This window comes from Lactuca sativa, chromosome 1 (genome assembly GCF_002870075.4).
Source record: "Lactuca sativa cultivar Salinas chromosome 1, Lsat_Salinas_v11, whole genome shotgun sequence".
Lineage (NCBI taxonomy): Eukaryota > Viridiplantae > Streptophyta > Magnoliopsida > Asterales > Asteraceae > Lactuca > Lactuca sativa.
Window position 1 is genome coordinate 170,221,039 of NC_056623.2, and position 16,913 is coordinate 170,237,951.

At 32.2% G+C, this 16,913-nt stretch overlaps 1 protein-coding gene across 1 annotated transcript; it reads left to right on the plus strand.

Annotated features, from left to right (window-relative positions):
- Positions 1-11,369: 11,369 nt before the first annotated feature.
- On the plus strand, positions 11,370-13,541 carry LOC111915528 (protein TRANSPARENT TESTA 1). The gene is made up of 2 exons (XM_023911185.3): positions 11,370-12,010; positions 12,877-13,541. Exons 1-2 carry the CDS (start codon positions 11,381-11,383, stop codon positions 13,315-13,317), a joined length of 1,071 nt encoding a protein of 356 aa, XP_023766953.1. The 5' UTR covers positions 11,370-11,380; the 3' UTR covers positions 13,318-13,541.
- Positions 13,542-16,913: the final 3,372 nt, after the last annotated feature.

The window sequence follows — 16,913 nt, forward strand, 5'->3', positions numbered from 1 at the left end:
AAGTGTTAAACCACATACGGTTGCATATAAGGGGTGTAGGGCCTCTCATTGGAGTTTATGGCCCAAATGGTAATAACCACATGAGTTTACGGCCAATGGGTAATCTCCCCATGAGTTTACGGCCCAAGGACCATTTCTCCATGAGTTTACGGTCGTAAACTCATGGTATTTTGTACCAATTCAAAGCTTAAGGTCCTTAGCTTATGTTGGAAGTGTTCTAGACTTGGTCCCAAGGCTTTAGAAGGGATTAGGGCTCATTTGCACCCTTAATTAGGGTTTACGGCCCAAGGAGGTTCCTTGGCCATAAACAACTTTTTGATCTTGTTTTCTTGATGTTTTCTAGGTGTAAACTAGTTGATTCAAGTATAAAACAAGTTAAGACAAGAGTACGTACAATATAGAATTTTGTAAGGGTGTTTAAGGCTCAATAACTTGATGAGTTATTCGCTTAGATCTTGCTAGCCTAGAGTTTGTGTTTATTTATGGTCCCATAAGCTTGGTGTTCATGAGTATGGCTTACTTTAACTAGAAGAGGTGTCCTTTCAGACGTTTTTAGGTGCTAGGAACCAAAAAAATGTGATCATGGTCCTTCTATCCCCTTCCATGCAAGAGTTATGATGTCTTAATGGAATATTAAGTTACGGTTTTAGCTTTGGTCCATTTCTAGCCATGGAAAGTCAGAAAGGATGGAAACTTTATGACTTATATTGATATTTTGGATCTGGATCTGAGTTTGGATGAAAAGTATTCAAGGAATAAGAACTTAATGAGAAAATTTGGATCCAAACGCAGTACGATGGGCGTACCAATATGTACGATGTGCGTATTGGGTTGAGGCCTCGTGGGGCGTACTCAACCTACTTTGACTTCCCTTGACTTTAACTTTTTAAATTTCACCTTTAACCAAGGGTTTGACTAAGTTTGACTTAGGGGCATTTTGGGTATTTTAAGTTGTAGTTTGAGATTAGGTCATTGTTTGTTGTATACGTGACATGTAGAGTTGGCATTTGGAGCAATGTTCTTATCTTTCAGACTGCGAGGTGAGCTTCCTCACTGTACTTATGAGTCGAAGTCACCAATGTCGGCCCACTAGGTATGTATCATGGTATATAGGATGTTGCTATGTTGTAGTCATTTGTTAGATCTGTATCATTATTTGTTTGTTGGTTATATATTTATAAATTGCATATGTCGACATGGAGCGGTGTGGGTTGAGGCAGTGCTAACAATGTTAGGAGCAAATTAGACATAATTTGTGGGCCGGATAGGCAAGCCAAACTTATGTTGTGGGATAGGGAGCAATCCAAACATGAGTCGTAGGCTAAAAAGGCAATTCAGACTGATACTCTGGGCTTAAGGGTAAGCCAACCTGATGACTATAGATCAGGTATGCATGTTGTTATAAGTTTTTGAGGTGATATTGTGGGGAACTCACTAAGTTTTGGCTTACAGTTTAAGTGTTATGTTTCAGGTACTTTTGATGATCGGGGCAAGTCGAAGGCGTGATCATACACATCCTTCAGTGACATGTGTAGGAGATTTTATGATACTATGATTTGACATATTTGTATTCGATATTTGGTTTTTTACTTGGGTTTTGATTGGAAACAATGATTTTACCATAATTGAAAAATGAAAATTTTTATCGTGAGTTTTGAGATGTTATATATATATATATATATATATATATATATATATATATATATATATATATATATATATATATATATATATATATATATATATATATATATGGATCCATTAGGATCACTAATTTTTCTTAGAATCAAGAAGATCGTATTTTCAACGTTCATTTTAGAGCTTTATCTTATATCGAAAAAAATAAATAAAAATAAGTTAATTCATCATTTCTTTAATCTCTTTCCATATTGATATTTGGAAAAAAAAAAAATATGTAACATGTGCATCACATACACATTATATGTAAATTCGTCATTTTCTAAACCTTTACCCATACATATATTCGATTTTTTTGCATATAACGTAAAATGTGCACCTTTTGCACATATGTAGAAAAACGTTTGTTTAGATTTTTTTTAAAATCACTCTCTTAATAGTATCCTAACTAATTAAGATGTTTTTCATGTGTACATTAATGTGCATAGATATTCAGATGTACATATATGCATACGATACACATTTTACGTAAAAAAAAGTTCGAATATCAATATGTAAAGAGGTTAATAAGCAATAAATTTATATATTTTTAGTTATTTTTTTGATATAAGATAAACTTTAAAACCAAGATTGAAAATTCATACACATTTGAATTTGTGCACATATGCACATTATTATATATATATATATATATATATATATATATATATATATATATATATATATATATATATATAGGGTTAGGTTATTTTGTTTTCACTATCTATTGTGTGCATGTATGACTGATTCTGGACCAATCATTTTAGTTATTTTAAGAAACTAATTAATGTATATTACATGTTGAAGAGATAATAGGTATTAATTACATCTTCAGCATTTAATATGCATTAATTACTTTCTTAAAATAACTAAAATGATTGGTCCAGAATCAGTCATACATGCACACAATAGATAGTGAAAACATTTGAACCTAACTCTCTCTCTCTCTCTCTCTCTATATATATATATATATATATATATATATATATATATATATATATATATATATATATATATATATAGTGTCTAAGATGTGAATAGAAAAGATGATTCGTTGAAAATTCTTTAAAAAAATGAGTTTTTTTTACGAAAAATATGCATATTATGCACATTTTTCATAGATTTTGTTTTTCGAATATCAATATGGAAAGATGTTGAAAAAAATGATGAATTTATATTTTCTTCAATATAAGATAGAGTAAATTACATAAATGGTCCCTGTGTTCCGGTCAGATTCGCAGTTTTTGTCCTTAAGTTTAAAAATTGATATAAGAATATTGCAGTTTAGGTCCTTGCTTCATATAAAAAGACTAATTTACCTTTTTTTTTCATTTTCTTATAACAATTTTTTATTAATATTATTATTATTATATAACAATTTTATTTGTTTTCTATTTTAATAGAAATTGTATACATTACTTATAAAATTATTTTTATTTTTCAAAATTATATATATATATATATATATATATATATATATATATATATATATATATATATATATATAACGTCTTTGTATGCTTTGATTGAATAAGAAATTAAAATAGAACCCCAGAAGGGATGAGAATTTATGCAAAAACCCGAATCGAACAGAATTAGGCCTGAATAAGTAATTCGATTCGGGTTTCAGGTATCTATATTATGCTTATTCAGTTCTTGGATTATTCGGTTCGGGTTACCCAAACAAGAGCTTATTTGGTTCTAAATACCCGACCCGGATAAGCACTCATCTTCCCTTTTTATGATCGACAAAAATCAAAATCACGATTCACACTTATGTCATCGTCGTTCATAACAGAAAAAAACCATACGCTCGTTCTAGTCGTTTCAAAATCGACCAATCTTCTTATCTATTTCCAAACTCAAAATCACTTATTTCAATCCTTCCTCTTATTTCAAACATTCAAAATCAACCATTCCTATTGTCTCTAAGGATTCACGAATTCCTACATTGTCTAGTCATGGAAAATTGGGCTCCAACCCAAGAAACTCAAATAAGATATTAATTCTCATTATGTTAATTTACTATGTAAATGTTATTTTTTGAATATGTTATTGTGTTATATTAGTCTTTGATTGTTTTATGTTGATGTATAAAAGCACATTGTTATTCTATTATTCGGGTTACAAATTCCTATTGCAATTTATTCGGTTTTTTTTTGTTATATTAGGTCCTTAATTATCTTGTACATGTTATTCAGGTTAACCGAATCGAACTGATTAATATCCGAACCGAACCCGTATTAGATAATCGATTCGGTTTTCGGTTCATGCAATTATTCTTATTCGGTTTTCGGGTTATTCGGGTTCCGGTCAGTTCGGTTTGGTTCCGACCTGAATAACATCCCTATCCCAGATAACTATCAAACATCAAATATAATTATTTAATGTTGTTTTTTTTATGTGTTTTTCTTTTGCATCATTCGTTTATATGTTTTACTTGTTACTTTTTTAAATGAATAATCTTAAATATTAGGATAAATAATTATGATATCGTCATAACAACTATATTTTAATAACTATTTATTAAAAGAATAATCTTAAATAAAATCTATTGCTGGCCAATACTCATTAAGTATATATTGTCTGAAATAATAAAAAATTCCCCTCACATTTATTTTAACAAAAGAAATCTGATTCAAATTAAAATACGAGGGAAATTTTGTATTATTTCAGACAATATATACTTAATAGGTATTAACAAGCCGTCGATTTATTTAAGATTGCTCTTTTAACAAAAAGTTGTTAAAAAAATTGTTATTTCAATAGTTGTTATGGCGGTTTGATAGTTGTTTATCCTAATATTTAAGATTATTCGTTTAAAAAGTATCAATAAAACCTCTTAAAGTTGAATAAAATAATAAAGCACATAAACAAATGATGTAAACGAAAATCATATAAAAAACAACATTAAATAACTATATTTGATGTTTGTTAGTTATATGAGGTTCTATTTTAATTTGTTTACCTGAGCAAAACATAAAACAATGTTATATAATGTGAACGTACAAAACATTAAAAAAACAATATTAAATAGTATATTTGAATAAGATGTCAAAAATATTAAAAGATTTATAAACCACAAATACAAAGATAAATAAATAAAGCTAAGAATAAAGAATATTATGATATATATATATATATATATATATATATATATATATATATATATATATATATATATATATATATAATTTTAAAAAATAAAATTAATTTTGTAAGAAATCTATACAAATTCTATTAAAATAAAGAACAAATAAAATTGTTATATAATAATAACTAGATGAGGAATTCCGCGTTGCGGGGATGGAGCTAAACAGATACAATCGTATTTGGCATCTAGTGCTTCATATGAATATGAAGGATTAGATAGTAATTTATGGACAATTTGTTTGTCGAACGTCATGGCTTCGCTATGAATTCTGTAAAAAATATTAGCTAACTGTAGAATGAAAACTACTATGTTTAAGTGTTTATGATATGTTGTTGAGTCTACATCAATATGTATATTTGCAACTTAAAGCGGTAGGAGATAGTTGAAAGCATGAACGTTACATAGCTGATATTAGTGTGAAGACATAAAGCAGGTAATAGTCTAGAAAATGAAGATTAAGGTTACTGTGTAGGTGGATATTTCTCACAAAAGGGTACAAAAGTCAAATCATAATGAAGTCATCCGGTTAAAGTTGTAGAAAAAGAATGTGTAATTTGTAAATAGTAAATACATGGGTCAGAATAACTATCCTTATCTAATATCCTCATTGAAACTTTTGTCCTGTTCCATTTAGCAACTTGATATGTTACTTGTTGAAATGACCAAAATGTCTATATAGTATTATTAATATAATCAAAAGATATAAACTTTGAGACTTTATATGAAGCATAAATCACAGTTTTGCCTTTGTGATGCCATCACTTTTGTGAATTTTAAGCTCTAGGGGATTGAGTTCATACTCTGGAATTTCTCTAGGGTTTGCAACAGTCATTGGGGTCTTTCTAGTTTTCTAACATTATGAACAAAAAAACATTACATAAGGATAGTTCAATCACAAACCATTAATGTTAAAAAAAAGTTATTTTTATTGAAATATGAAAAAAAAACTGTACATAAAGGTAGTTTAGTCACAAAACCGTTAATGATGCATAGGGGTATTTTAGTCACAAAACCATTAATGATGCATAGGGGTAGTTTAGTCACAAAACCTAGTATTACACAAATTGATGCATGTACCTGTAGTCATGAAAAAAAAAACGGAATCAGACCCAATATTACCGTTCTGATCGAAGAAAAGTGGTGTTCATCAGGGGTAAGGGTAAAATAGGAAGAAACATGCATGTAACAGGTGACAAATTTTTTGCTAGAAGGCGGGAATTAAAGAAGTAACTAATAATAGAGTAACATATTATAGATTACCTTTGGTAATTCTAAATGAGCAACGCAAACTTACCATATTACCTTTTGTAATTTTAGACCTGAAAGCTTACAAGATGTGTTCGCAAAAACAGGAAAAATGTCCGATGAGTCTGAATGTCATGCCAGATTCAATAAATAAGTCAGTTTTCTTTCCTTTTTTTTTTCATTTTTTTGGCAAATGTGTTTACAATCATGTTATTTTTTTTATTGAAAATTAAAAGAAAGCAAGAGAAGCTGTACATTTATTTTTTCTTACATTTTATTAACTCGCAATCATAATCTTTCTTCTTTCATCAAAACCATGATTTTTTTTTTTAATTTTGATCACCATCTTAGCGAATCCCCAAATTTCTATTCCCAATTATATAATAATTAAAATTCGATACTTATAAATTTGTAACAGTTTTATGTGTATTTTTTTTTTGTTTATTTGGTAATTGTTGACAGCAGAATAATGCCTTTAGTGATGGTTGAATTGCTATTAAATGGAACTTGTTTTGATGATATCATTTTCTGGTTTTACGACCTCACTTTATTTTGATGGGAGCATACTTTGTTTTCTTTTGAACTTAGTAAAAATATAAAAAAAAATTATGTGATATTTATAAACATTTTTAGAAAAAATTCAAATTTAATTAACTATTGTTATAAATGAGGATCGAAATAACCTTCATAAATATTAGATTGATGCGTAGACCTATGCGTAGGCCTATTCAAATCCAAATCAAAATCAAATGACACCTACAAATCACAAAAATAAAAGTTAAATGTCAATGTCACAACATATTTTGGAATTACTTCTTCAACATGTTCTGTTCTATCTATTGATGTCAAAAATGAATCCAATCTTTCAAATTTAACGGTACATGATTCCAATAAAAAAAAATAGAAAACGAACACAAACCTTGCTTTCCAGAGAGAGTTCTATGAAATAGAGTATAAATATACTATAAAATAAACCAAAATTTATGGATCAGCAATTATTGATGCACTAATACTCTTCACCAGCTTTGTTAGTTGTTTTTACCTTTCACTTTTACATTCACATTACACATATAAAAATGGTTTTTTTTATTCATTTTATTAAATCTTTCTTTAGGTATTGGTCTTTCTGTAAAAATAGGTTGTCTCACGGATCTATGCTTTCAGACTAAAAAAGAACACCCAAAACGAAAAATATGCATGAATGACATGACTATTGGCATTTTGCCAAACAAGTGGAGTGCATTGAAACATATTAGAAGTGATGAATATATACCTACAAAACTGCAATACCAAGAGCAGACGGGCATGGATCTCTTCAACTAAAAAACTTTTTTCTAGCACCACCACACACAATCAATAGAGACTCGCATAAGCGTCTATTGTAGTCTCATATCCTTAAGATTGAAAGGAGTAAGGGTCTGCATAAACATGACTCACGGAAGTGATACCAACACTATTCCCACCAATTTTCAACCTCATCAACTGTATCCAAACCTCTTTTTTTTTAGCCAAACTTTCTAATCTCTAAAACATATTGCAACTGGGGTAATGTAACGCCCGTAGATCAGGGCTAGTCAATTTAGAGACAATAAGCGTCAAAAATAACTTTTTGATAGAAGATTATTTAGGATGAATAATCCTAACTAAGTTGTAGTATATGTTACAAGGTTTCCGTGCATATAAAGTACACCAAAATCCGAGTTATAACGAAGAAGTTATGACTTGTTGAAGTTTCGCGACAGAACCGGCACAACGCTGAATGACGTAAAAAGTGAATTTATGTTAGAGTGATATTTAGCCTTAGCGATCTAAATGAGAATCGAAGATCTCGTTGTTAGTAGCGAAACGACGAAAAGTTAGGCAAGAACGGACGTCGGACGAAGAAGTTATGAATTTATAACGAAATTTTCTGTCCCAACCTATTAAAAATAAATAATAAAAATAAAAGTCAAAATTAGCCGACGGAGTCTAAATGAAAGTCGTAGAGCGTAGTCTCACCTACGCGTGGATATAAAGAACGTCGAAAACGGAGTTCGTATGAAGAAAATATGAATTTTCGAAGTTTATTAATTAATTAATAATTAAATTTAATTATTAAATCCCGGTATTATCCGAAGGCGAGTCATCGGACTCATCCGAAGTACGCCCCGCGTATAGCGAAGCATGACGACCTTCGCACTCGAGTTCTTCGGATGACGCATGCAGTGACGTTTCGGACGCGTACGCCCCGCGTACTCCGAGGCTCCAGCCTCCTATAAATAGGATGCGAGGGCAGCCGGCTCAATTGCTATTTTTCTCTCTTCTCTCTCCCGTTTTTCATCTTTTTGCGTGCCCGAAGTGTCCCGAAGCCCCGGTCTGAATCTCGAATCCCAAAGCAAGATCTGAAGCCCCGAGAATCCCGAAGAGCGAGATTTCCGAGCCGAAGCTCTGCCCGCGAGAAGTTCAATTTTTGTGAAGATCTTCCAGATCTGCGGAGATATACTACTTCTGCAAGCCGTAGTGCTGTCTGATCATCTTCTGATCAAGTGAGTGTATACTACCTTTCATAAACACGATAATAATACAAGTATGGTTTGAGTGTATTAAGTATATTGTTGTTTGTATGTGTGAGTGGTGTAGTTACTTTCTTCTAACACATAAATATGAAGTATTTGCTATGAAATACGTGCTATGTGTTTATATGTTATTTGTCTATTTGAGATGGGCATGGAAATTGGAGTTTTATACAGGTGTTAAATGATTTAAACTGTGTAAGTATTTATATCTACAAAATTGTTGGGTAGAGCATTGGTAGATGGAATAGTTGGTGACTATGGAGTTAGCGCCTATTGTATAAACCTTGGCGACGATGTGACTTTGTGCCTATTTGATGAACCTTGGCGACTATGGAGTTAGCGCACGTTGAGTAAACTTTGGCGACTATGGAGTTAGCGCTTGTTGAGTAAACCTTGGCGACTATGGAGTTAGCGCTTGTTAAGTGGACCTTGGTGACTATGGAGTTAGCGCCTGATAACTATGGATTTAGTACTTGATAAATAAACTTTGGCAGCAATGGATTTCGTGCCAATTCCTTAGGAATAAATGAATGAAGGATAGTTGGTTCTTAGGGTAAAACCTTAAGAAGATATAGGGGATGGGTAATTGGGTTGATTGTTTGCTGATTAAATATAATAATTATATTATTGTGGGTTGAAAACCCTATATGTTCACCAGGCTCCCAAGCCTGACTCACTAAGTTTTCTTTTCATTACAGGTAATGGCACAAGGGTATAAGTTGGTTGACTTGACGAGAGATTTTGGATTATAGATCAGTAGTTAAATAACTATTATAAGGTCTATTTTATATTGTTTATGCTTTTGGTCTGTATCGAACATGACATCCCAAGGTTTTATTATTTAATGAAAATACATTCTCTTTGAGAAATGTTTGGATAAATGGTTATCATATTTTTGTTTTTGGGAACAAATTCCACAACAGTTTTCTTTAAACGATTATTCTGATTTTAAAAACAAAGCATAAACAAATCGGTCTTTTCTGGCCGTAAAATTGGGGATGTCACAGGTAACACTATTGATAAGAAACAAACATTAAATATTCACTACCAGGGAAACAAATAGATAAAGATTATATAGAAGTGACAAAAAACGAAGAATACCTTAGTTTATTATCCAATGATACCTTAAACCAAAATTACAAACGTTAAATGGCTTCTCAGGCAAAATTAAAAGTATTGTAAGAGTATACCAGGTATAGGAAACTATTAATTGAAAGGTAATAAGTCGTCGATACCGTTGTCAGGCAATAAGTTGTCAGAATAGTATCTGCAAAAATTAGGAATCGAATTTTAGGGCTAGAAGTCGTAGAAATCGAGATAGAGAGTGATATTTAGGGAATTAAATTTCTTAACACATAAGGGAAAGACCGATGATGATGGTTGTACATACCTGAGATGTAGTGGAACCGTAATTGAAAATAGAATCACAGAGGACGCCGGTAAAGTTTCTGCTTTTCCAGAATCAACGCAACTAATAGGGCTTTTCCAAAATCAATAAAAAGAGCCAGCAAGGAGGTGAAGAGGGGGGTCGACTGTGGTGCGTTGGTGATGCCGATAGAGAAAGAGCCACGCAACGTATGATCGGTGATGGTAACAATATGGTTCTGAGTTTGCCACCAAATGGGAAATCGAAGGAAAAGTGAAAGTATATAAAATACTAGTCCGATGTGGGAGATGCAGAGGGTTCTAGAAGAATGGCGGAAGCGGTCGGCGATTGAAAATGGTGTGGAGAAAACGCAAGGATGATACGCCCGAAGCTGATGAAGAAAACAGAAGAAGCTAGAAGCTGTGGAAGTGACCGATTAAAAAGAATGAAGAAGAGGAGGCGGTGGATCGGTGACCGGGTGGAGTTAAACTTACCTATGATCGAGTTAGCTTAAAGTAACCTCGGTGGAGCAAAACCATTGAACAGGTGAAGCGGTGGATTGAGAATCATAACACGTGTGGACAAAGAAGGGAGAAAATAACATAAACTATCCAAAAAAGAAATACATGGAAAGAAACCTAAAATATGGCAAACCTCCATAAACGAAGGGCCTTCTTCCAAAAGACCAGCATGTTCACTATTCCTAAGAATGGTCATCCTTTAATAATAATAATAATAATAATAATAAAAATTGTTAAAAGAAAATGAAAAAGAACAAAAAAAGGAAAAGTTAGTATTTTTATATGAAACATGAACGTAAACTGCAATATTTATAAAATATAGTGATGTAACCTATCAATTTTTAAACATAACGAACAAAATTGTAAATTTAACCAAAACACAGGAACCATTTCTATAATTTATTCTATAAGATACTAGGTTATAATCCGTGGAAACCACCGTCGGTATATTTAAAATTTTTATATAGATAAACATAATAATGTTATTAGGATATGATTTTGTATTTTCAAAATTTGAATTGAATTTGATTTGTTACCAAAAAAACAAAATAATAAAAATCATAGAAAAATACCACGTGTTAAAAAGACATTTTAAAAAACTGACACATGTCATTTTTAGATATCGTTTATTAAAAAAGAAAAAGATGCATGTTTTAAAATAAAGGTTGAAAAAATATCATATTAATCCTAAAAAATTTAGTGATCTCATTATAACACCCCTCTCTCTCTCTCTCTCTCTATATATATATATATATATATATATATATATATATATATATATATATATATATATATATATATATATATATATATATATATATATATATATATATTAAGTATCATCACTATTTTTTGCTTCACCATGACAAATCCCACCTTCCTCAAAGGATGCTTTCCTTTCATTTCTCATCACCCATACTATTACCTTTATCATTCCTCTGATAATCAGTCTTCTGCCTCACACCCTTATCTTAACATGTCATCATCATTATCATCATCACCACCACCATTGAAAGAAGCTCTTCCGCTTCTTAGCAAATTAAACCTCAAAAGAGATCTGGAGCTGGAGCACCGTTACCCAACATATAATACTGCCATAGAAGACAAAAACGGTTGCAGCTTTTCAACAAGTACAACCACAAACACAGGTAGTACTACTACCGTTAATGTAACCCTAAATATTGGGCTCCCTACTAGTTATTCTCAAGAGAAGGGTATCAATGGTGATGAAGTGCTTCTAGGGTTTCCTTGCTGCCCTAAACAGAAGGGTGTCAATGGGGAAGAAATGGTTCATGGGTTTCATTGGTGCCCTAATGCTTCTGGCAAGACGGGTGTCACAACTAGGAATGAAACCCTTTTAGGGTTTCCTTTGAACACATTAAAGAAGACCAAAGAGTACTGGATTCCAAACCCTAGTCAGATTCTTGCTGGTCCTAATCAATTTTCATGTCCAGTTTGCTTCAAGTCCTTCACAAGATACAATAATCTACAGGTATGTATGTACATTATCTATATGTAATTTATTGTCATACATCACACAATATATATATATATATATATATATATATATATATATATATATATATATATATATATATATATATATATATATATATATATATATATATTGTCTTCATGTTGAAATTTCCAGTTTGAAAATGCCACCAAATCCTAATTAGCACCTCGTTCTTAGCAAAAGCGTTTGACTTTTGGATAGTTGTACCTTAATTTATTTCACCACGGTGAAAAAATATATAGTCTCATAAGACTTAATTACAATCATCCGGTGGATAAAAACCAGTAATTAAGTAGTAATCACATTTGGAGGTCAGATAGGAAAAAAAAAAAAAAAAAAAATCAGATAACCTTTTATTAATTTTTATAAAGCAGAAAAGTCTGCGGATATTTTTTATTCATTGGCATATCTTTAATTCACTTTTACATGATACATTAACAGCTACGTATGGTACTTAAGGAATCCATGAATGTTATATATGTAATAAATATGAGGAATATATATGGCATCATCAGCATATGTTTGCTTTTGTCCAGATATAGCCATGTATTATAACTACATATCTGAAAACTTCTGTGTGTTACTGTAGATGTGAATCAGAAGGGTAAAACAGAAATAAAGTAAGTACATCATGAGATTCATAGCAAAATTAACGCCATGTTTAGTCAATACACAAACATGTACATGTGAAGACTACTGTTGCTTTAATGTCAGAAGATTCTTCACTCTTATTATTGAACTTTAGGGTTACGATTTTCGCAAAAGGAAGTAAAAAAAACGTAGGCTAGCTAGTTTTACTACTTAATGTCTTTAAGGTCTCTGAATATCTATGTGAAAAGCAGATGCATATGTGGGGGCATGGATCGCAATATAGAAAGGGGCCAGAGTCCTTAAAGGGATCCCAGCCCACGGCAATGCTAAAGCTGCCATGCTACTGTTGTGCACCAGGGTGCAAGCACCACATTGACCACCCTCGGTCAAGACCACTCAAAGATTTTAGAACCCTTCAAACACATTACAAGAGGAAGCATGGAACCAAACCATTTGTGTGCAGGAAATGTGGGAAGGCAATTGCAGTTAAGGGTGACTGGAGAACACATGAAAAGAACTGTGGAAGGATTTGGTATTGTAATTGTGGTTCTGACTTTAAACATAAAAGGTCACTAAAAGATCATGTGAAGGCGTTTGGTGATGGACATGTTGGTGCTTCTGGTACAGATCTCTTTCAAGAACAAGAAGATGATGAAGATGAAGGCATGTTATCTGAGATAGAATACATGTAACGTGATATGAAAGCTGGCTACTTGAAACCGATGAAGTTTGGTGAATGTTTTTCTGACTCTTGACTTTATGTCTTGTATTTAGACCTGCGGTTTGCTGTATGATCTTGTATATTATTGTTTCTTAGTTTTTTAACCAGTATATTTATCACTTGCAGTGTTGCAAAAGGATCATTGAAGTTTGTAAACTTTTAATCTAAATGCATAAAATTGCAAACTTCGACGTTCCTTCTTCATCATATTCAAAGGATTCAAAACATTATAATTCACTCTTAATATTGTTCCTCATGGTATCTCAATTCTCCCCGTTTGAGGTAGCTAAGTTTGAGGCGGTCATTGGGGCCTTCTTGTGGGTTTTGTGGTCCTATAGAAAGGACATTCTTTTAATGGAAAGACGAAAACTGTATATCATTTAGTTGTAGATTTTTTTATTTTATTTTTATTTACTTATTTTTTTTTTGTGGGTTAGTGTAGAGCCAAAGGTCTTGTAACTTGTCTTGGGACTCATTGTGCATTGAATAAATGAAATTTAACATGAGAGGACCTGTAACGTGAAGACATGTAAAGTTCGTTAATATTCCAATAGCTTTTTGAAAGATCTGATAGTATTTTTGGTACAGTTTCCTTGCCGTCATCAACCATTACAAAAACTAGAACCGAAAAAAACTAGGGGTGAGCGCGGTACGGTTCGGTGCGGTTATTAGCCAAAACCTCACCACTAACCGCAAATGCGGTCAATCCATTTTCTAAACCGCTTGGTGCAGTTATTTTTGCGGTGCTGTTAGGCGGTTATTTTTGCGGTGCGGTTTTGTTTTTTCTGTGTTGCGGTTATTAACTGCATGGATTTGGTGCGATTATTTTGTATGGTTTTTAACTATAGTTTAGAGCTCAAACGGTGTTTAGAGTTCAAACATATTACTTGTAATAATAAAAAAAACCATAATGTATAAGACAATTAACTTAAATCACAAACAACTAATATCTTAAAAACATTAAATCAATAGTAATTAACAATAAATATCTTAAAATTGTCTAATTTCACTATTTTTCAAAGTTAAACATAACAAAAAAACAACATTTTTGTCTTTTAGTATTTTATCCATCTTTCATCCATGAAACTAGTTTTCTTTTTAATATTTAATATATTAATAATTAATAAAAAAATATATATAATATATGCGGTGTGGTGCGGTTTTTTTGCGGTTTTTGAAAACCAATAACCGCATCGCACTGCCAGTTTGCGGTTTTTGAAAAACAGAAAGCCTCACCATCGGTTTTTATTGCGGTTGCGGTTTATCGGTTGCGGTTTATGCGGTTAATTTTAGTTGCGTTGCGGTCTTTGCTCACCCCTAAAGAAAACTATGATCATCACAGTGATACTGTCTAACAGGTTTTACTATAGATCATTAGGTTGGACGTAGTGGCTTCGGCAATAGGCTTGGCGACCTCGGCGAACACCAGGCTGGCCGACCCCTCGACATGCCGAACTTGGCTCGGCAACTCGGTAAAGATGTGCCGAGTCTCTTTCTTCTTCCTCCTTCCTTCTCCCCCACACGACAACCCACCCCTCTCTTCTTCTTCCGAGTTTCTTTTCCGTTCAGCCTTAAAGCCATCAATTATAGACCAAACTAAGGGCAATGTATTAATTTCATATATTTAGAGGGTGTTTTGGGATTTCATTTTGATCATCAAAACAAGAAAAACAACCATTAGGGACGACATTATTTGCGACGACAAGAGGCATTTGGGACGACATCAATCAAACGCGGGATTGTCATCGCAATTGGCCCGGCGTTGCCGCTAATAGTGTCGTCCCTAATGATAGCAACCGACGATCCGGAGAACGTACGCTATACTCAATCATGGTCGTACATTTCCCACAAAGCGATTCGTGTTACACTCTTAAGAAGCAATCTTGGCCCTACCTTATCGAGCAGATCCAACAGTCAAAAATCATGAGAAAATGGCGCCATTGATTCCCTCCAACTTGTCGCCGCTATTGGTCACATGTCGCCGTTAAAGCTGTTGTCGCAAAAGGTTCTCACATTTTGTTTCTCTTCGTCCCATATCAGATACTCCACGCAACTATTTTCCCAAACGAAATCTCCGACGTACACCAACGATTTTGTGATTCCTCCGGCGAATTTTCGGCCTTTTTTCAGTTTGGAACTTCTCTGACTTCCCTCCACTACCAACTCGTCCATTTCTGACGACAATGCTTCAATTTGCGGTGATTCCGACGTCAATTTCCATCTACTTCCGATGATTCTGGCGACGATATCCTTTCTCTTTCTCTCACGATTCTGACCTCGATTCCTTTAATGATTTCTTGAGTATTGCTTGTTTAAGCACCACAACAACCACCACTGTTTTGTCGAGTTTTTTTCGGCGACTACCACCAACACAGCCCCACCACCACCGTTTTGTTCTCTTGCTACATGTATTTGTTCATTAATTTTAATTATATAGTGTATATATATATGTGTGTTTGTATTTGGTATTGAATTTGTATGTGTGTGTGTGTGTCTATATATATATATATATATATATATATATATGTGTGTGTGTGTGTGTTTGTATTTGGTATTGAATTTTTATATATGTATATGTGTGTGTATATGTTGTAAATCTATCAATGTGTAAATCTGTGAAAATATATTCCTAATTGGTTTTTTAAGATAGGTAATATCCTAGTTGCTTAATATATGTTTGTATATATGTATTTGGTATTTGGTATGTGTATATGTATAAAATATATGTGTATATAAGTATTTGGTATTTGGTATGTCTATATGTATAAAATATATGTATGTATATGTGTATTTGGTATTTGGTATGGGTAATAGCCGCATTATTTGTTTATATTTCTCATCTATTTTATCAATACAATAACATTTATTTCACTTAGATGCATTTAATTATGTTAAGACATGTGTATTCACAACAAGAAATATAACGTTTAGGGACGACATTATTTGCTTATGTATATGTGTATTTTTATGTAAAATGTTATGATTAACAATGTTACTTCAAAAAAAATTGTATGCTATAATTCACATTTAAAGTATAATGTTATAATAGAAAAACTACTTGTGTTATAATTTTTCTTATTGTGTTATATATTATATGTGTCTGTGTGTGTGTGTGTTTATATATATATATATATATATATATATATATATATATATATATATATATATATATATATATATTGTGTTATAATTTTCAAGATGTTATTATTTTGGGTTGCATTGGTTCATCTCATAGCTACTGTGATGGGCCATGGAGGTGTTGGTGGTGATGAGCCACCACATCCGTTTGGTGGAGGTTTTGGTGTTCACCAGATTGTGTTGGATTAGTATCTAAGTCCATAACTATTTTGGTATGTACTTGACCCGATTATGAGCATGGTCCTTTTGAGTTGCCTTCACCATAGCAATATGTAGGATGAATTAAGGAGAGAAATGTTTAATTATGATTTATTAATATATTATGAGAATAATATGTTAAAGGAGAAATCATATAGTTTAATTAATATTAGTCAAGAATTAATTAAGAATTAATTTTGTGGCTAAAAGAGATTAATTAAATTAAGGGGA

Bases quoted from the DNA above. Each gene is read 5' to 3' on its own strand.
- LOC111915528 (XM_023911185.3), top strand. From the start codon at position 11,381: ATGACAAATCCCACCTTCCTCAAAGGATGCTTTCCTTTCATTTCTCAT. The intron at 12,011-12,876 runs GTATGTATGTAC...TGTGAAAAGCAG, and splicing joins CAAGATACAATAATCTACAG to ATGCATATGTGGGGGCATGG.